Genomic DNA, 19,659 nt, shown 5'->3' on the forward strand with positions numbered 1-19,659 from the left:
CTAATGGTGGCTATAGGTAATGTGCCCCCAAAGGCTGGGACCCCACTTTGCCCTGCTCCCACGACAGCTCGCCAAGGAGAGGGAAAAAGAGAAGCACCAGAACAGGCTTGCGTGATTGTTTTTATTCAAACCACCAGGTCTGCCCCAACGAAGAGCTCCCCAAGACCCTGCTGCACCTCACAGGAAAGGGCTTAGGGTCAGTGAGGAGGGACCTGTTGCTCCTGTCCCTGCAGAGGGAGGTCAAGATAGAACCTGGGATGCTTGGGGACCATTCAGACTATTCCCACTGCCTGTCCCTGCAGGGAACCGAGGATGGCCCACCCTGTCCCAGGTTGGGGTGGGATCTCAAAGTTGGCCCCTGAACAATACTCCATTTAGGGTGGGGGGCCTAGCCCTGGACACCTCATGTCTCTGGGCGAGAATGTCGCGGTCCCTCATCCATCAGGCCTGCTGCCACTCTCCACCCACTGGGGCGGGGGCAGGACACGTGTGGTCCCTCACCAACCATGGGGACCCAGAAGGGGGTTCTCTGCATGATGCTCCTTCCCTCGGCCTCAGGCCAGCAGGCGGCTGTACTCTGCCAGGGCAGAGGACTTTTTCACGCCGTCCCAGATCCGGGCAGCGTAGTGGAACCTGTGGGAGGAGGTCAGCAGTCAGCTGCCCCGGCTGCGGCCTGCCAGCCTCGCACTGACCTGGCCGGGTGGGAAGCAGGTACTGCATACGACCTGCACACCCTGAGACCAGAACCTCCCCGGCAGGGACGCAGGGAAGACGGCAATGCTGATGGGACTGGCCAGGTTCTCAGACCTCACGCCGGGTGAGCCACACCGAGGGTGCCTGGTCTGGAACCTAGGCCTCAAGCCCCAACTCCAAGTCCAACTCCGAGTCGCCCCACCCCACACAGTGTTGGCCTCCGTGGGTTGGGGTTCTAGAACTCCCTCCAGAGTCTTACAACGGTTAGTGTTAACAGCTGCGTGACCCTCGCCTCCCTGGGCTCTGCCACTGACAGTGAGAGGGAGAGCTCCCCGCCCCCTCGCCCTGCCCCCCCAAATGGCTGTGCTGCTATGTGTGCTCCCCAGAACCCCTCCTGGCCCCAGCTGACCGCAGACCCAGGGGAGCCACGCTAGAGGCTGCACCAAGCCAAGCTAGTTCTCCCTCAAATGTGTGGCTCCTGGAAACGAGATGATGCCGACCTGATGTGCAGACCTGCTGTGGGCTCTGGACACAGTCACACAGAGTTGGGGCTGGGGAGGCTCGGGGCTCTGTGAGAGCAGGTCGAGAAAGCCAGTTGGCAGAGAAGGAGTGAAGGTGGAGGCGGACAGTGGGATTGCGCCGTCCAGCGAGAGCTGGAAAATGCAGCTGCTCTGGGGACTTAACGGTGTCTTCTGGGAGGCCACACTTTCTGCCCTCAGGGCCTCAGAACAAACACTCCTCGAGCCTGACTGGGCTCACTGCTCCCACTCCTCACTGTCAAATGATACCTGGCCACAGCTGCTGTGACAGAGCTATGTGACATCTCCTGTCTCCAAGCCTAGATTTCCCCACTAGTAAAATTGGTGACAAGACTTTAACCCCGCTGGCTACTTGCAGGGGGGACTCAAGATCCCATGAAACAGCATGGCGCCAGGCACGGAAGCCGTCAGCGAAGTTTCCGAGAAGGAAACCGAGCTGTGGAGGGATCACTGAGACCTTCCTCTTGCCTGCACCACGCTGACCCCTCTGCCAAGAGCTCTTACCAGTTCTTCTCAGTGAGGATCGTGTGTGACAGCTGTGGCCGGGCCATGGACATCACCTGGCTCCGGAGCTTGCTCACCAAGGACTGGAAACTGGGGTGGCCCCGGTACCCAGGGAGCAGGGAGAAGAGCGGGCTGGAACCGGGTCCTAGAACGTTGAGGTGGGGAGGATAAGGGCACCAGCCTGCCAAGAGAAGGCCTTTCCTTTCTCCTGGTCACCCAGCACCCTGGGCTGGGACACCTGGAGTACCACCCTGTTCAGACCAGTCCTTCCTGTACTTCCACAACTTGGACACACGCTCCTAAGGCTCCAAGCACCTTAGGGACAAGCCAGAGTCTCCCCTCAGACCAGTGTGGGTCTCTACCACCCCAGCCCAGGGCATCCTGTGTCTCCCTCCAGACCAAGGAAGAACTGGCAGCCCTTGGACCAGATTCCGAGGAGGAACCGTACCTGCTCTTGGTGGGTTTTCACTCTCTGCTTCGCTGTCCATGAAGGGCACCAGGAACAAGTTGACCTCAGAGTCCAGGAAGTCAGGTGGGAGCCCAGGGAAGACATTGCACTGTAGCATGGACAGGGTACCTGTGGGAGAGAAGCCATCAGCCTGCAGGTATGATGCTCAGGGGCAGGGGAGGTACACGGATGATCTTCGAGCTAGGGGTAGGAGGCCAGTCTGGACGCTGGGGCCATGGGACTGCCAGCGTCGGGGTGGTTCAGGGACCCTCACCCTTGTAACGCAAGTGCGAGTGAGCCATGAGCTGGTCAATCATCAGGTGCATCTGTCGCAGCTTTCGAGGACAGAAGTCTTCTCGACGAGCTTTGTTCTGCAGGAAGACTGAGGGGCGGGAGGAGAGACGTGGTCCTGTGAGGCCGCTGGGGCTTGGCTGCGTGGACTTCCCCTCTCGTGCCAAAGACCTGCAGTCACCCCTGGGTTCAAAGCACTCGTAAATATTTACGTGACACGTTACTTTGCTTCCAGGCCCTGCACCAGGCCCTGGGGACCCAGATACGAGTCAGATGTGGTTTCTGCCCCCAAGGAGACCCCAGTCTGATGGAAAAGACAGAAGAGGAAGATAGGCACGGGATCAGGAGTGAGACGGGAAGGCACCAGGGGCTTGGTGAGACAAGAGGAAGCAGGAAGTCCCGGTCTAGGGCGGCATAAATGAACTAGATCTTTGTGGAAGAGCAGTGCATGGACAGAGCACAGCAGAGCGAGGACGGAGCAGGCAGTGTGTGTGGCTGAGGAAGGGTGAGCAGGGTGCCCGGGGCCACTCAGGTTAATGGCAACTCATTCCGAGTCTATGCTGGAGATGCCAGGGTCAGAGAAATGGGCAGATGTGGGTCCTGTCTGCAAAAAGTGCTCATTCTGATCAAGGAGCTGGAGCCAGAGCCAGACCCAGACTCAGGCTTTGTGCCCTTGGTGGCCAGGTGGGACCCTCAGAGGAAGGAGCAGCTACTCTGCTCTTTCTTCCTCCCAGCTCCCCACTTCCCCAGTGCTGCTGGTTTTCGCCCCTCATTTCTCCTCTGCCCACCCCTCCAGCCCCAGAAAACCTCTCACCCAGGTGGGGGTAGTACTCAGTGCCTTCGTCGGAGCCTGAGGAGCTGCTGGACTCATGGCTAGGGGACGGGGTGGACGGCTTCACCATCTCTGCTGTCTGGAGGAACCTGGGGTTTGGGGTGAGAGGTTGGTGCTCTGGCACCGGCACCCCCATCCCACAGCCTAGGGACAGGTCTCTCTCTGTGCATCTGGTAAAAACTACAACCACACTCAGAAAAATGAATACACACACAATTTTAGAGAATTCACAGACAACTCTCTCACACACCAATCCGTGGACCCATGCTAGATGTACGCATTTTTTAATGAGCTTATGCTGTTAAAAAATACTTACACAAAAACAAAACAAAACAAAAAAATTCTTCCATTTTTTAGAGCATTTATATGATCACAGCAAAACTGAATTAAATACAGGGATTTTCACAGACACCCAGCTCCCACACACGCACAGCATCTCCCCACTATCAACATTCCCACGGACCTATGACCTATTATCATCACCCAATGTCCCTGGTTTACACTAGGGTTTCCTCTTGGTGTTGTGTACAACCTCTTGGTCACGGGTCCACCACACAGTATTACAATGAATGGTTTCACTCTGTGCTCTGCCCTACCCGCCCCTCCCTCCCCTCCCAAACCTTGATCTTTTCACTTGTCTCCACAGTTTGGCCTTTTCCAGAATGTCATATAATTGGAATCATACAGTAGCCCTTTCAAACTGGTTTCTTTTACTTAGTGATATGCACTTAAGGATATGTACTTTCTCCATGTCTTTTCATGGTTTGATGTAATTAATATTCCATTGTCCGGATGTACCAGTTTATTAATTTACCTACTGAAAGACACACTGATGGCTTCTTAGTTTTGGCAATTATGAATAAAGCAGATTTGAGAGAGAGAACAGGTGCAAGAGAGTGCAGGAGTGGGAGAGGGGGAGAGAGAGAATTGTAAGCAGACTCCATGCTCAGCATGGGGCCAGATGTAGGGCTCGATCCCAAGACCCTGAGACCATGACCTGACCCAGAATCTAGAGTCGGACACTTAACCGACTGAGCCAAACAGGAGCCCCGGGAATACAGCTGCTTTGTAAACATCCATGTGCAGGTTTCTGTGTGGGCCTAAATTTCAATTTATGCTATTTTAAAATAACTTTTCCAAATATGTAAACAAAATACAACTGCTATCCGAGGTAAGGGATAATGGGACACAATAAAAAGCTACGGATATTCTCCTCACACAGACACATACTCAAGTATGTCATCCAGTTTCAAGGGGTTCGCCTGCCGAGAAGCCCACCGCTAGGCTCTGCCCCGTGCCATCCCGCGTCTATGCCCCCGTCAGAACGTGAACCGCACAGGGCAGTCTGTTTCATTCACACCTGTGTCCTCAGTGCCCAGAACAATGAATAGGATCCGTAAATGTTCAATATCTTTGTCATGTGAATGAATTCAAATACACAGTGGTATGAGGGGTAGTGTTTCAGAAATAAGACACTTAGATCTGGTCACAACGGCTAGATCTCCCACAAAGTCATTTTTACTGCTGGCCAGACCCACACTTCACCCCCACACCCAGGGTCATCTGTAAACGCTGAGCTTCTGTTCATCAGCTGCTTACCATGTACCAGGTACTATGCTATAGCGAACGCTTTGGTTTTCACTCACTTAGTCTGAATAAAACAATTTGCCTACGAGTAGCCAATGAAAAAGAAGGCACTCCCCTAGTAAAAGCTGGGGTTCAAACCCAGGGCTGCTTCACTTTGGAGACACCTGCTTCCCTTGGCTCTGCTCTCCCCTCCTCAGGAGCTCCCGCTCCTTCCTTCTGTCTGGGCCCTGTGCCCAAGGCGGCTGGCCTCCACACCACTACGCTCTGGGGCCTGCAGCCAAGAGGAACCCTCGTGCCTCAGGTTCTAAGCCAGTTCTGTCTTGGGGGGTGGATTTCTAGAACCTCCAGCTGCTTCAGGTAGACCTCCTGCCAGATCCCAACTCCTTCCCCCTCTTCTTGCCTGCCAGGGCACCGACAGAATGGTATGCATGCCTGCAGGGGACGGGCAAGATGGCCAAGCTGGATCCCGACGATGCTCTCCACTCAACGAACGTGCATTAATTATCTAGCTTGGGCCAGGCACTGTGGGAGGCACTGGGGCTCCTGGGGCGTACATTCTAATGGGGGCGGCGGACCATGAAGAGACCCACAATGTCCTGTCAGGGAGCGATGAAGGCAAATGAAGGAAAACATAGTGGGCTAAGAAGTGGGGACTTCAAACGACATGAGAGAGACAGAGACTCGCAGGAACAGTATTTCTGGCCAAGAGATGGAGGAATAGCCATGGAGTCACCAAGGCTTTAACGGAAGGAGCGAGGGAACGCGGTGAGAGAAAAGGTCAGTGAGGTGACTGGAACTGTACCGCAGAGGACCCTGTAGGCCATACTTGGGAAGGACTTTGGATTTTATTCTGAGTGATGTAACAAGTCAGTGGGGAGTTGTCAGCGTGTGTATGTATGCTGGATGGTGGTGACCTACTCCAGCTCACATTCTAAAGGGGTCCCCGTCTCTTGCCTGGCTCCCCCTCCCCACCCACCCGCTCCTCACCTGTACAGACTGAGGTCTGTGAACCAGTCCTGGACGACGATCACCACATGGCAGACCGTGAAGAGGAAAGCAGCAATCTGGAGTGACTGAGAGTGGGCAGGAAGGGACGACAGAGTTGAAGGTCCCCTCTGCCCAGGGCGGGGTCCCTGTTCCCAGGACTAAGCTAAGGGGGCAGCAGGGCAAGGGCCTGAGCCTTGAAGCACCTCCTGCGTGCCCAGGCCATGCTGGCTCTTCCTTTACGGCCATCCCTCAGGTAGGCAAGGTAGGAGTGACCACCCCCACCTCACAAAGGCAGGTAACGAGGCCTGAAGGGGGAGGAGGCAGGAAATGACTTTCCTGAGGAGCAGGGCCAGGAGGTGAGCCAGACAGGACTCTCAACGCTATTCTTTCCTACAGCTCTTTATGAAGCAGAAACTGGGTCAACCCATATCCAGCTCCCCATCACAGGCTGAGGGGAGGGGTGCGACCTCTCCTCTAGGACGGACTTGGCCCCTCACCTGCATCTCAACGTAGGTGTGGGGCAGGTTGTACTCTGGCGGCAACTTGCGGTCATTGTTGATAAGGTGGTCCAAGATGGAGGGACTCAGGATGGGCTGTAGCAAGGGAGACAAGGTGTCAGGAAAGGGTTGGTGGCTGGGGCTTTGAGGGTCGCGGCCACCCAAGTTCCGCACGTTGAAGGCAAATACCTCGCCTCTCTCAGGACAAAATGAGCTCAGGAACACGGGCAGTTTCTAATGAGTCAGTGCGAGTGAGCAAGAGGAGGTGAGAGCAGAATGTTTCAAAGCAAACACACTTCCCCCAGCCCTTTTACAAATTGTCACTGCTCTCAAGTGCCCCACGCTCAAGAGAACTCTCCTAGTGCTGCTAAACGTAATGTTGACTTAAGTGACAAATGTCCTTTCGAGTGTCCTTTTCTTCCCTTAGTTGTCTCAGAGGCTTTCAAAACTTCACTAAGATAATTACTTTGGTCTAAAAACAACGATTAGTGTGAAAGTTGGCGAGGATTTAAAAATTGCATCCATGGGTGTAAAACAGTCAGTAGTGAGTGAGCTCATCACCTTTTCTCTAAGGAACACTCCCTCTCAAAACCGTAAGGTTCAATCAGCTCGGCAGTCTTCTTGACTTTTTACGGACATGAGTGGAATTCTTTAAGAGGCTCTCCCACTGCTCACTTTCTCAGACTCCCAATGCTGCGTGCTCTATTCTGCCTCAACTCCCGTTCTGTTCCACGTGGGTCCCGGACCCAGCTCACAGTGGCTCAGTTGGTCCCTAGCACAGAGACGAGGCCCCTGCACAGGGCCTGGCTCAGATCTCACGCTGCATTTGTGGGTTTTCCACTCTCTGCGTCATCAATGCCTATGGGGACTCGAACTCTGTTCCATCAACACTCAGTGAGCACCAACTATGGGCCAGGCCCTGACCAGCAGAGCTGCTCCCTGAAGAGCTCCCAGCAGGTGGGGAGGGGGAGCGGTCCACATGCAGGGAGCTGTGATAGAGCAGTGCTGTGATGGAAGGTGCATGTGGCACTGGTGGGTGCTCGGAGGAGGGGAAGCCTCCTGGGAGGCTCTGCAAAAAGGCCAAGGAGAGAGAACTCATGATCATGACACCGCCAGTTAAGAGGAGGAAGTATGTACTTCATGTCCGGCACTGTCGTTAGGACTTTACTTGTCTTCGCTCGCTGATGCCTTACAAAACCCTACACGGTAGGCAATAGTATTCTTCCCACTTAAGAAAACTGAGGAACAGGCGGTTTCAGATAAAGGGAACAGACTGGGGACAGCCCAGAAGGAGAGAGATCATGGCCTTGTGGTGTGTGTGGTGGAGCTAGACACGCAGCAGAGAGGGCAGGCTAGAGTCCAAGGGAGGAAACTCCACAAGCCTTGAACACCATGCTAGGGACGGGGACTCTGCCTGAGGTCAAGGGAGAAGATGAGGAAAACCAAACCACCAGTCACACACATGACAGGTCAGCTCTAATGACTGTGATGGGCCTGAACACTATGGGACAGGTCCAATGCCAAGCACTCTGCTGGACTGTCCTACTAAATTCCTGCAATGACCTGGGAAGCTGAGAACAAATTATCATCCTCTTTTATAGACAAAGCAACTGAGATCTAGGTGGGTAGACACATGGTTCAAGTCACCCAACCCGTAAGAATTAAAGGCCAAATCTGAACATACACAGACCGGCATCAGGGCCCACACATTTAACCACTCTGCTAGAAGATTCTTTAGGCTACTGTGTGCAGGATGGATGGGAGGGGCGGGAGGGAAATATGATAAGAGACTAGATGCCAAGAAAAGACATTAGAATCATTCTGGGATGGAGCTGAATGCGGCACACGTTAGGGTGGGGGGTGGCGGAGGTTGGCACCTGTGTGTCCAGGAAAACGATCCGCTCTTGGGTAATAAAGAAGTCGATGCCACTGGTCTGGTTGCCCCCACGTTCCTTCATTTCGGCACTCTGGGCCCGGAAAACATACGCCCTGTGGAGAGGGGCAGGTGGGGTGCGTTAGAGGTCTGGTTCTTAGCCTTCGACACCTCTGGAGCACGACCCTGCAAAAGGAACGCGTGAGGCATGGTGCCCTGCCTGCCCACAAAGCCTTCCATCTGTGACCCCTGCTGTCTGGAGGCCTACATTTTATTACGCATGACTTCACCCTCATTGCTAAGGAGACCTGTCAACTCATTCCATGAAGTCAGTAGCCTGAGGTATTTAAGAGCAGAGACTTTGCTAGACTGCTGGGATTTCCAGTGCCAGCTCTGCCTCTTCCTGGCTAGGTGGCTTTGGGCAAGTCCTTCATCTCTTTCTCCTCCGTTTCCTCATCTATGAACGGGGATAACAACAGTCTCAAAACTCTTGGCGTTACGATGAGGCTAATGTACGGGAAGCCCCTAGGAACGTGCCTGATGCACAGTGATGCGTCTCTGGGAGCCATTAACTACCAACTGCACCTGCCACAGTCCAGACACTGCAGACACAGCACTGAGCCCTCCCCACCCCCAGGCTGAGAGGCCGTTTGGCTATAGAACTCGGTTCCCAGTTCTTCCCCTGTGAGGGAAGTCTCCCTCAGTTCCACCTGCGCTGGACGGGGAGAAGAGACCAAGCAAAGCAGGCAGAGCTGAGCCTTGCCCTAAACCAATTAAACTAACTTGGTCACATTCTGTGGCTCAGACAAAGAGATATCCTCTTTCAATCTGTAAAATCAGGGCAATGGTACCTAGCTCGCAAAAGGTACTCCCCGCCTCCCTGAGACGCTTAGTATGCTGTCTGACACAGAGCAAGGGCCTCCCGCCTCATGAACACTGCACTGAAGGCCTCGCATGCGTGTGGCAGCACGGACATCTCTGCTTCCGTGGAGCTCCCGGTCTACCTCGCAAATCAAGAGAAATCAGTAACTTCGAGAGGCTGGAAGAAGAGGTGTGAAGCCCTCTGAGTGGGGGTAACTCAGCTGGTAGAGCTGGGAAGGGATGCCATAAAAGAGGTGAATGACTACACCGAGAGAGAGAAGAGAGTTAATTATGCAACTTCAATTAAGTAAAAGGGGAGGTGCAGGGGGGATGGAGGACGGAAGCAAAGACTGTCCCAGGCAGAGGACAAGTGGTATGTATGAGGCATCAAAGCCGAGTACGGTGAGAGCGGACAAGGGGGCTGGGAGCCAGAAGGGGATATGCAGGCCTGTGAGACACAGTAAGGAGCTGTGGCTTTGGCTGATGAGCCTGAAGAAGCCCTGAAGACATTTAAGTGGAGAAGTGAAAGGACTGGATGTGGGTTTTAAAAAGCTCCCCCTTTTAGGGGAGGTCTCCCACTATGCTGAGGACCGTAGTGTGGAAAGAGTAGATGACAACTTACAGGCCCGACACCCTAGGCCACCCTTACCAACCCCCCCTTTTTTTTTTAAAGATTTTTTTTATTTGACAGAGAGAGAGAGAGAGAGCGCGCGTGCGCATGTGCACACAAGCAGGAGAAGGGGGAGAGGGAGATGCAGACTCCCTGTGGAGCTGGGAACCAGACACAGGGCTCCATCCCAAGACCCTGAGATCACGATCCGAGCCAAAAGCAGCCAACAGAGCCCCTCCCTTAACCTCTCTGACCAGGTTGCCTGTGACTTCCCATCTTGCTCACTCTGCTCCAGCCCCTCGGCCTCCACGCCGTGCTGCACACACACCAGGCAAGCTCTAGCCCCCGAGGCCAGCTTGTACCACTCCCTGGTTAGGATGCTCTCCCTCCTCCAAGTCTGCTTTTCCTCCATGTCCTGCTTGGGAGGCGTCCCCTGACCACTCGAGTTAGAACTATCATCTAGCACCCATACTACTTCCCTAGAACCCCTTCCCCTGTGGCTATCATCTTCTAACATGTCCAAGAACTTATCTGTTTGCTACGGACAGAGGTGTTTGCCAATTTTGTTTGCTGCTGTGTGCCCAGCGTCCAGAACAGCACCTGGCACTTCATTAGCACTCGATAAACACTAGCTCAACTGAACTAAAGCAGGGAGACCAGTAAGGAGGCTCTTGGCATCCTCCAGGGGAGGGGTCAGGAGACAGGAATGAAGAAGGGGAGAAGCGGATGAGTTCTTAACATAATCCAGAGACCCGATGGCAAGAGTTAAAATCAAAATCCACCATGCCACAGGTGGATGTGGCTCAAAAAAGACCAGCTAGGCCTGTAGAATTCTCTCTAGCTCAGGAATCTGAACTAGAGCTGGGGGGAAATTTCGCTGGCTGGGGGAAGCAGAGATGGAAAGAATGCTATCCAGAGCTGGGGCTGCTCCCCAGCGGAGCCAAGGTGAGCCGAAGTCAAAAGCGAGTAAGTTACAAGTTATAAGAGAGGAGATGGTGCGGACCTGGGAGGAAGGGCAACCCCACAGCTCTGGTTCTAGTGGATGTATATGCTCACAATAGTGGTTCTTAACTTGTTCTGGGTCTCCCTCAGACCCCTCTAAGATCTGGTGGAAACTGCAGACCCTTTCCTTAGAAGAAAAGCCTGACTGCCCATACGTGTAAAATTCTGCATTTACTGTTAGGAGGTTCATGGACCCCCTGATGCCGATCCATGGAATGCAAAGTAGTATCGCCTGTTTCATTAAAAAACCAAACCCCTGTATTTTTTAGACAATCCCAAGTGGCTACTACCCTTACTCCTTCCCCAGTTTGAGTCTTCTTTAATCAGACTGTGTATGGTCCCCCTCCTTCCTAGTCCCTGCCTTTCCCCCTTTCCTCCCCTGCCCTCAGTTTTGGTCCCTAGTTCTTAAGCTCCCTCTTCCCCTACATCCTCTCCTGTGACTTCATACTTTACTTCACAATCATCCCATCCTTCCTCAAGAATGCAGGACTGAAGTTGGTCTAGAACCCACGCCCGACATCTGGGTCTCTTTCCCCGTTCTCTTTACCAGGCCTTATCAACCAATATCCCGTGAGCATTTGCTCTGTGTCAGGTTCTTACTAATGTTTGCCTTCCTGATCTCATCCCTCAAAAGCCCACTTTACAGATGACGAAGTGAGATCTTGGGAGGTGAAGTAACCTGGGCAAGGGCAAACAGCTGGTGAGTGGCAGGGCTGAGAGACTGAAGTCAGCCTAAATCTAAAGCTGGGTTCTATACCATTCCTGGGGCAAGGGAGGGAGGGAGAAACAAGATTGGTTTCCCTGGAAAAACCAAAAGATTTAGTCCAGCCCCTAATCACCCTCATCTGACAAAGGCATGGAGGCCATGGGAGGTGAAACATTATCTCGAAGTCCTTTTGGCAACACCACTTGCCATACCTAGGCTCACCCTTCCCCATCCCAGGTGGGTGCCCACCTCCCTCCTGGTCTTCCACGTCCCTTACCTCTGGTCCTCCTCGGGAGTGTTGGCCGACAATAGTGACATGACCATGGACTTGCCTGTCCCCTGGAGGCCCAGGACACCAACCACCAACACGTCAGTCTGATCCAACAGGTACTGTGGGAAGATGAAGGACTGTGACCCTCATAAATGTGTCAGTTGCTAGAGTGGGAGTGAGACTGGGGTGGGGTGGGGTGGGGCAGAGACTTCCAGACAAGGCTGGCCTGATGAAGAAAAACTTCCATGGCTTGAATCCTGAGCTGGGCAAAGAGCCTGTATATGTATGTGGTGGCACAAAGAATAACTTCTGTCAGAGATCCCAAGTAGTGAAGAGCCTGGCATGGTCAAGAAACTGATAGGAGGGGCGCCTGGGTGGCTCAGTGGGTTAAAGCCTCTGCCTTCAGCTCAGGTCATGATCCCAGGGTCCCGGGATCCAGCCCCACATTGGGCTCTCTGCTCAGCAGGGAGCCTGCTTCCCCTCCTCTCTCTGCCTGCCTCTCTGCCTACTTGTGATCTCTGTCAAATAAAATCTTAAAAAAAAAAGAGAGAGAGAGAAGCTGACAGAAGATCAGTGCGGCTGGGACCCACTGGCTAAAAGGGGAACCTGACTTTGCTGAAGAGAAGGAGAAGGGTACAGGAATGAAGGACGGGTGGAGGAAGACAGGTCTTGTCACTGAGGGCTACTGGAGCAGACTCCTGCAGGGCTTTCGGCTTCTGGAAGGCCAGTAAAACATATGGAAGTATGAAAAAGGGAAGAGCGTGCAGGAAGGGGAGGTCAGTCTGTCCTGGCTCCTGTCTGTGGGATTTAAGGGTCCCAGAAAATCCTGAGGCCTTCACCTCTGGCCCACCAGTTCTGATGCCTTCCACCACCAGGGGGCGTGAGAGACACTCCTCAAGAAAAACAGGGAAGTCCTCAACTGGCTCCTTGGAATCACCTGGAGTTTTTTAAAGAAAAAAAAAGGGGGGGCAGCTAATCTCGGGCCTCACTCTAGCCACATTAGAGCAGAAAACCTAGGCCTAGCCCAGTTCAGTAAGGCAGACCCTGTCCACACATGGCCATTTAAACTTTAATTAAACGCTATGCTGGCCACATGTGGGGTATGTGGACTTGTAAGTGCCCACAAGCCACACCTAAGGAGAGTGGCTACCACACGAGATGGTGCAGATACACTCTCAACACTGCACAGCGTCCTACCTGAAGAGCAGGCCTGGACCCTGGCTTTTGTTCTGTTTTGTTTTAAAGCTCCCCAGTTGGTATTCATAAGACAGTGAACACAGAAAGGCAGCAGGCCAGGTAAGAGATGGGCCTGGCATGTTGTTTTAGTAACTCCAAGCTGCCGGAGAAGGAAAAGGGACACATCTGGGGGAATCTGGGCAGGGATGGCATGGGATGGGATGGGATGGGTCAGGTCTAGGGGGAAAAGCAGCAGAAGAGGAGAAATGAAGCCTGGGAGACCGGAGGCAGGGCAGTCCAGGAATGGGAGGTCTGAGCTAGAGCAGGGGCCGCTGTGATGGACAGGGAACCTCTGGGGAGTGAGATTCAAACCAGTTAACACTGGTTCAATATGGGTTTCACCCAGTTAGGAAGGGAACTGGAGCAGGGTCCAGGAGGCTGCGCTGCTATGGGATGGCGTCTGGGTGGCAGTGAGTCCCTCCTTGCCAACCAGTAACCAGCGGCAAACTATTTCAGTATTTTAACAACCAGCACAGCGGATCTAGTGGAAACCACTGCCATCCAGCCCTGGCTGAGGACTCGGATTCCTTCTCTCTCATTGTTGCAACTGCCGGAAAGCTGGCCAGGCTTGTACTGCCTGCCAAGAGGGTGGCGGTGGGGAGCGGGGTGGATGTGGCGAGATGTGGCACCTGGGGACGCTCAAGCGCGGAGACACGACGCCCCCCTCAGTACCTCAATGGCGCTGTCACACCAGTTCATCTGGTCGTCCACCAGCTTGATGCTGTGCTTCATGCGTTCTGGGGGCAGTAGTTTGGCCTGGCCCACGACCGCTGGAGACGGGGAGAGCAGGAGGCAGGATGTGGTGAGGCTCCGTGTGAGGGCATTCCGGCCCCCAACCAGATCCTGCCCGGGCCCAACTCACGGTCCATGGCTGCTGGTGCGGCAGTGCCCATGCCTCGGTTCTGGATCTGGTACACAGGCTGTGTGGGCCTCTGCCCCTCCTTTTCTCCCTTGGGTGGTGCAGGGGCTGCAGGGGGCGCAGGGGCAGTGCCCTCGGGGGTGGAGGCATTTGCTGCAGCCGCAGGCCCTTTCCCCTCTTCCCGCGGCTTCATGAGGACGATGGGCTTCTCCAGAGGGGCTGGGGCGGGTGGGGCAGCAGGGGCTGCTGGAGGTGGTGGCTGCTTTGACTATGGGAGAGAGAAGTTTCCAGTCAGTGGGAGGGATCCTTGCCCTAACTGCTCCCAGCCTCCCCTTCAGAAGATTCTTCCCCGCTCACCCGCTCTGCTGGAGGTTTTGAGAGGATGATGGGGGTTTTCTGCATGACCGATGAGCTTGTCTCTTCGCTGCCATCCTGTGGTGAGGGAGGGCAGTTACTCAGGAACGGCTCCCCTGGCTCCCCTGGGACACTCCCGAAGGACTTCGAGTGCCAGGTACAATTCTAAATGCCTTCATGTATCAACTTCTCAATTCCACCAACCCCGGGAGATAGATACGATTATCCCCATTTTACAAATGAAGAAACTGAGGTCCAGAGAGGTTAACTGCCTTGCCCAAGGTCACACAGCCAATAAGCAACGGAGTCAGGATTTAAGCCCTGGCAGCCTGGCTCCAGAGCTGCACTCAGTGGCCTCTGCCAGACAAGCCCAGGCAGAAGGAGCCAGGGCTCGGGAGCTCGATCTGGGTTCAAACTTGGCCCTGCCTTTTGCTGGCTGTGCGAACTTGGATAAGGAACAACCCTCACTTCAGCCTGCTTCCTCATTTGGCGAACAGGGATAGGAATTTCTTCATGGGACTCCCACAAGGTTGAAAGTAGATGAACTTGTAAATGGTCCACATGGCAGGAGCTCACTGCCTGCCGGCTGCTATCCTGCCCGCTCCTCCGCTCCACTGCTGTGCCTGCCAAGCCAGGGGCCTGATTCCCACACCTTACCCTTCTCCTGCTTCTTTCGACCCACCCCCGACCTGCTTAAATGGAAAGGGGAGAGATCTGAGTTTGAGTCTTGTTCTTTTCTGGCTCCCTGACGAACCTCAGGAGAGCCATGAACCTTCACCGGGTCTGTTTCTTCACCATATACTGGGGATACTGGCCTATGGTGAGGAATAAACAAAAGGGCACGAAAGTGTTCTAGAAAGAACAGTTGTGACAGAACTACAGGAGAGGCCGTGGGCCTTCAGAAGGCCAGGGAGGAGGGGAGGATATGTGGGGCCGAGGCTGTGAGGGCGGCGAGAAGATGGTGGACAGGAGATGTACTCAGGAGGTACAATGTCCAGCAAGGGTGTCGGACTGGCTTGGGGAGGGGGTGTCCAGCCAGGATGAGGCCGGATGGGCTGTCACAGATACTGGGAGAAGGAGAAATGCGAGGGAGCTGCTAAGATCAGCAGGGGACACAGAGGATGTGAGGAGTCCACTGACCAGTCAATGTCAAAGTCAGAGACAGACGAGAGACTCTGGAGTTGCTTATCCCCCTAGGAAGATGGTAACGTTCCCCAGGATATGTGTGGAAGGAAGAGAGACACTCTGTTCTCTCCTGTGCTGCAACCCAAGGGAAGGAACAAGCAAGAGCTGAGCTTACTGTGAAGAAATTATTCTTCATGTTTGCAGTTTTATGGTTCAGAAACTGGTCCCAATTGTCCCCTTCTTCCTCCCCCGACCCCCGCAACCCAAACCTCTCTCAGAGGTGGAGAAAGAACCTCAGTGGGGAGCAGGTTCTGGCAGTGACTCACCTAAGCACACGAGGGGAGCAAGGCAGGACTTGCACCCGTGCCGAGGCTCCGTAGTCCCAGCCCAGGACACTTGAGCAGAGAGAACAGGCTGGGCTTGGGCTCAGCTGGATCTGGCCTTGAGTTCTGGCCCCAAAGCTTACGGACTGTGACTTTGGGTTAGGTCTCTTCTCCTCTGAGACTCATTTTCTTCATTAGTGAAAATCAAACCTAGGTTCTACTTCATGGGGGTAGCTCTAAGGGTTCAGGAAGACCCCAAAGGATGTTAAAGCACTTCGCGCAGCGCCAGCATACCGCATGCCGCCCAACATGGTGACAGCTGCTGTTGTTAGGGGGCCCCTGGGTGGCTTCTGTTGGTCAAGCATCCGTCTCTAGATTTCGCCTCAGGTCATGATCTCGGGGTCATGGGATAAAGCCCTGCATTGGGCTCTATGCTCAGTGCAGAGTCTGTTTGTCTCTTCTCCCTCCCCCAACTTGCACGTGTGCTCTCTCAAAAAAAATAAATAAAATCTTAAAAAAAAAAAACCAAACCAAAAACCCAAAACAGCTGCTGTTGCTATACGACTCTTTAAAACATGAGCTTATGGCACCTCTCAGCTCAAACTCTCCAATGTCAGTTTCATTTGGCGAAATCCAAAGTCCTTTCCCAGGCCTCTCAGGTCCAACGTGATCTGGCCTGAGTTACCTCTCTGACATGATCTCCTGTCACCTTCCATTCTTCACCCTCTGCAGCCACACCGGCTTCCTGGCTGCTCCCGGAATACACCACACTTAGGGCTCAGGGCCTTCACATTTGCTCTTCAGATTCTGTTATGCTGTATTTCCTCACCTCTTCAGGGAGGCCCTTGCTGTCCACTTCATCTACGACAGCCCCCTCTTGTCACTCTCTGCCATTACTCCATGAAGCCAGTCAAGTTTTGTTCACAGAGCCTCAGCATCTAGATTAGTGCCTGGCACATGGAGGTGCTTAAAAAACATTTGGGGAACGAGTGGATACATGATGTTACCCTTGGGCCCACTCACTCACCCGTCTCTCTCTCTCCCATGGGGCAATGTAGTCCCTCTCCCGACCACCAGGCCCAGAGAGGTTCTGGGGGCCACCAGGGCCAGGCTCCTTCCACCGTCGCCGCCTCTCTATCCCATAGAGCCCAGGCTGACTGTGGCCAGACTCAGACATGGTTGCCTACAGAGAGAAAGAGGTTGATTTCAGGGTAAAGAGATGCTCTGCCATCTATCTGGCTCACTCTGGACTGTAAGAAGGCACTTTGTTTCCAGAGAGCTCTGTGGCTGTGGCAGTGACTGCCAGCTGCCTCTCAGGATCTACTCTTTTCGCACTTCTTCCAAAAAATATAAAATTCTCAGTTCTGAGCAGGGCACTTGGCTGTCCAGAACACACTTCTCAGCATAATTTGCAGGTAGGTGGTCATGTTCAAGTTCTTTCTGGCCACTGGTATGACACCAGAAGTGTGTTTTGGCAGCTTTCAGAAACTTTCCTTCAAGATACTAGCACATAACTTTTGCCCTCCTTCTGGCTGAAAGGAATGTGATGTGCAGGCTGGAGCTCAAGCAGCCACCTTAGGCTGGAAGGAAGGAGAGAAGGCGTGGTAGAAAAAGATTCAGAGATCCCCTATTAACCTTATATTGTCTGCTTCTGGATGCAGTGAGAAACAAATATACTTCTCTTACTTGTAGCCAAAACTATTCCCAACTATTAATCACTTTGCCCCAACATAAGTACAACTCACAGGGGAAGAGTCACATAAAAATGGGACATGTTCTTTCCCAAACTGCAGCAAAACATTTCCTTACACATCAGTAACATGATCCTCACTCTGACAACTACTGTTTTGATTATGGAATACTGGCATACACGGGGCATTCAAGGGCCTAATTTCATCTGGTGTCTCATCTGGCATCATCAGTCTGTTTACCTTCCATTTCTGATGGTCAGCTATCCCTCACACTCCCAAGGTCTCACCAGTGGTTAATCTAAGGTGTTATAAAATGTACTGCTACCCATATGATCCACCCTACCATTTAACTATCTTTATAGGTCCCTCTAGGGAGTTTCCCCAGCTGTTTACCCTTCCTCCTAGGGAAGTGTCAGAGTACTTAACAGTCTGTTTGCAAGACTGTAAGACCATTTACTATTTAGCTCACTGTTGTCAAGTTGGCAAACTGTAGCCTATGGACCCAATCAGGGCTGCGTTCTGTTTTTGTAAATATGTTTTACTGGAACACAGCCACGTCCATCAATTTATAATAGTTGCCTTCTTGACAGAATGGCAGAGTTGAGTAACTGAGACAGAGACACTATAGCCTGCAGCATCTCTGGCCCTTTACGGTTTGCTGACCCTTGCTTAGCGCTTAAGTGCCTGTGAAATCATTCTACGAATCCCCCCTCCCACCCAAGCAAACAGTGACTAACTGGGCCAAGTGCCGGATTCTTTCTCCAGAACTGCAGTGTTTACAGGATGTGGGAGTAATTTTGCTAGCCAGGTGGGGCTTGTCTAGCTCCTTTCTCCAAGTGCCTTCTCCGTCTGCCACAAACAGCTCTAGCAGGCCTTGGGCGACAGGAGGGCCAGGCCTGTTTACACACGCTTATGGAAAACGATCCACTCAGCACTTCAATGACTATTTACAGTCTCGGAGGGAGATTCCCTCAGAAATCGGAACTCCTCCCTTCCTTGCAATTAAGTGTTGGTTTACACATTATCCCGGACAGCCCCACACCCCCACCCAGTGCTTAAGTGTCTCTCTTCTTTCCTCAATGGGGATTCTATCCCAGCATCCGTTTAGACAACCAGAGGACCCTCTTCCCAGACTAAGCGTCCTCTCCCACGTTATTCTGGGAACTTCCACGGTACCTGCGTCTGCTTGACAGCTCTATGGGGGAGATCCCCAGAATCTGAGTCCACCTACGTGCAATTTGGGGACCCCCAGAATTTCCAGCCTCCTTTGAGGATTCTCCCAGAACGCCTGAAGCCAGTCTGTGTTCACAGAACTCTGACGGTGACCTCGCAGATGTCAGGAATCTAACTAGCCATTCTCCCGGCAGCTTCCTCAGCACTTGGGCATTTCTCCACATGACCCTTACGGGGACTCTCCCAGAACCCAAGTGTCTATTGGCAAATTCCTAATTCCCAACCCCATATTTATGCCCGCCCCCCGCCCCCCAGAACGTAAGGGCCAATTCACACTATTTTTCTAAGGACTCTCTGACACTCAAACACGTATATTTACAAGTTTGTATATGGGGTACCCTCGCCCCAAGAACTTATGAGTCTATTGATTACTCAGAGGGCATCCCCCATAATTAGGCACCTGCTTACAAGCCTCTTATGGAGAACCCTACAACTTAAGTTTCTCTTTACACAGTATTTGGAGGACCTCCTGGGCATATAGGGTCTGTTTGCAGACCCTCTGCGAGCGTGTTCCCAAAACTCAAGTTTCCCTTTACACGTTCTCGTTGGGACCTTTCCAATACTTAGACCCTCCCAGAACCCAAGCTCCTATTTACAGATTACTTATCGGTCTCCACCCCAAGCCCGCAAGCCCGGTATTCTAACGGTCGCTCTTCCCTCCCTACGCAAGTTACGCGCACCCGCCAGGCTTCCCAGCGACTGTTTAACGGTCGAAAAGGGGGCGGGGCCCCGAAATGCGCCCCACGCCCCGCCCCCTGCCGGCGCACGAGCCTCGCGCGAGCTTGAAGGACCCTTACCTAAGGCGGCTGCTGATTGGCTCTTGGGGCGCAGCGCTACGCGCGCTTTCCGTGACGGGGCTGGTGGGGGGGGAGGTTCCACCACAAGCCACGGACCTGTAAATGACGTCTGGGGGACAGGGAGCGTGGGGTAGACCGAGAGAACAGGCACCGGTCACTCCGGAACCGTTCTAGGAACCCCGGAAGCGGCCCCCAGAGAACGCGGGGCCGAAAGAGGAAGAGGAGGAAGTAGCGCGGGCGGGACTGAGCTTAAAGCAGGATCCGCGGGGTGGGGGTGCCGGCTTTGCGCATGCGCCGAGGGCTGGGCGCGGGAGAACTGAGCGTCAGCCTTGGGCTGAGC

The 19,659-nt window shown here is 53.5% G+C and overlaps 1 protein-coding gene across 7 annotated transcripts; it reads right to left on the minus strand.

The window, feature by feature from the left end:
• Window positions 1-107: 107 nt before the first annotated feature.
• SMG9 (SMG9 nonsense mediated mRNA decay factor) lies at window positions 108-19,616 on the minus strand. Of its 7 annotated transcripts, none has more exons than XM_047710912.1 (14): window positions 19,320-19,615; window positions 16,626-16,781; window positions 14,154-14,228; window positions 13,800-14,064; window positions 13,610-13,707; window positions 11,708-11,820; window positions 8,256-8,367; window positions 6,379-6,474; window positions 5,882-5,967; window positions 3,290-3,396; window positions 2,459-2,566; window positions 2,185-2,313; window positions 1,737-1,881; window positions 108-633 (listed from the first exon to the last, which is right to left on the minus strand). In XM_047710912.1, exons 2-14 carry the CDS (start codon window positions 16,773-16,775, stop codon window positions 555-557), a joined length of 1,563 nt encoding a protein of 520 aa, XP_047566868.1. In that variant the 5' UTR covers window positions 16,776-16,781; window positions 19,320-19,615; the 3' UTR covers window positions 108-554. The 7 variants fall into 7 exon arrangements, with proteins under 7 accessions (XP_047566868.1, XP_047566872.1, XP_047566871.1 ...); XM_047710916.1 differs by lacking the exon at window positions 19,320-19,615 and adding an exon at window positions 19,188-19,206; XM_047710915.1 differs by lacking the exon at window positions 19,320-19,615 and adding an exon at window positions 19,119-19,140.
• Window positions 19,617-19,659: the final 43 nt, after the last annotated feature.

This window comes from Lutra lutra, chromosome 17 (genome assembly GCF_902655055.1).
Source record: "Lutra lutra chromosome 17, mLutLut1.2, whole genome shotgun sequence".
NCBI classification, from domain to species: Eukaryota; Metazoa; Chordata; class Mammalia; order Carnivora; family Mustelidae; genus Lutra; species Lutra lutra.

Excerpts from the sequence above, each read along its gene's own strand:
- SMG9 (XM_047710912.1), bottom strand. The coding sequence starts at position 16,775 with ATGTCTGAGTCTGGCCACAGTCAGCCTGGGCTCTATGGGATAGAGAGG. Across the intron at positions 13,708-13,799 it reads CGCACCAGCAGCCATGGACC|CGGTCGTGGGCCAGGCCAAA; the intron begins GTGAGTTGGGCC and ends CCCCGTCTCCAG. Across the intron at positions 2,567-3,289 it reads TGAGTACTACCCCCACCTGG|TCTTCCTGCAGAACAAAGCT; the intron begins GTGAGAGGTTTT and ends CCCGCCCCTCAG.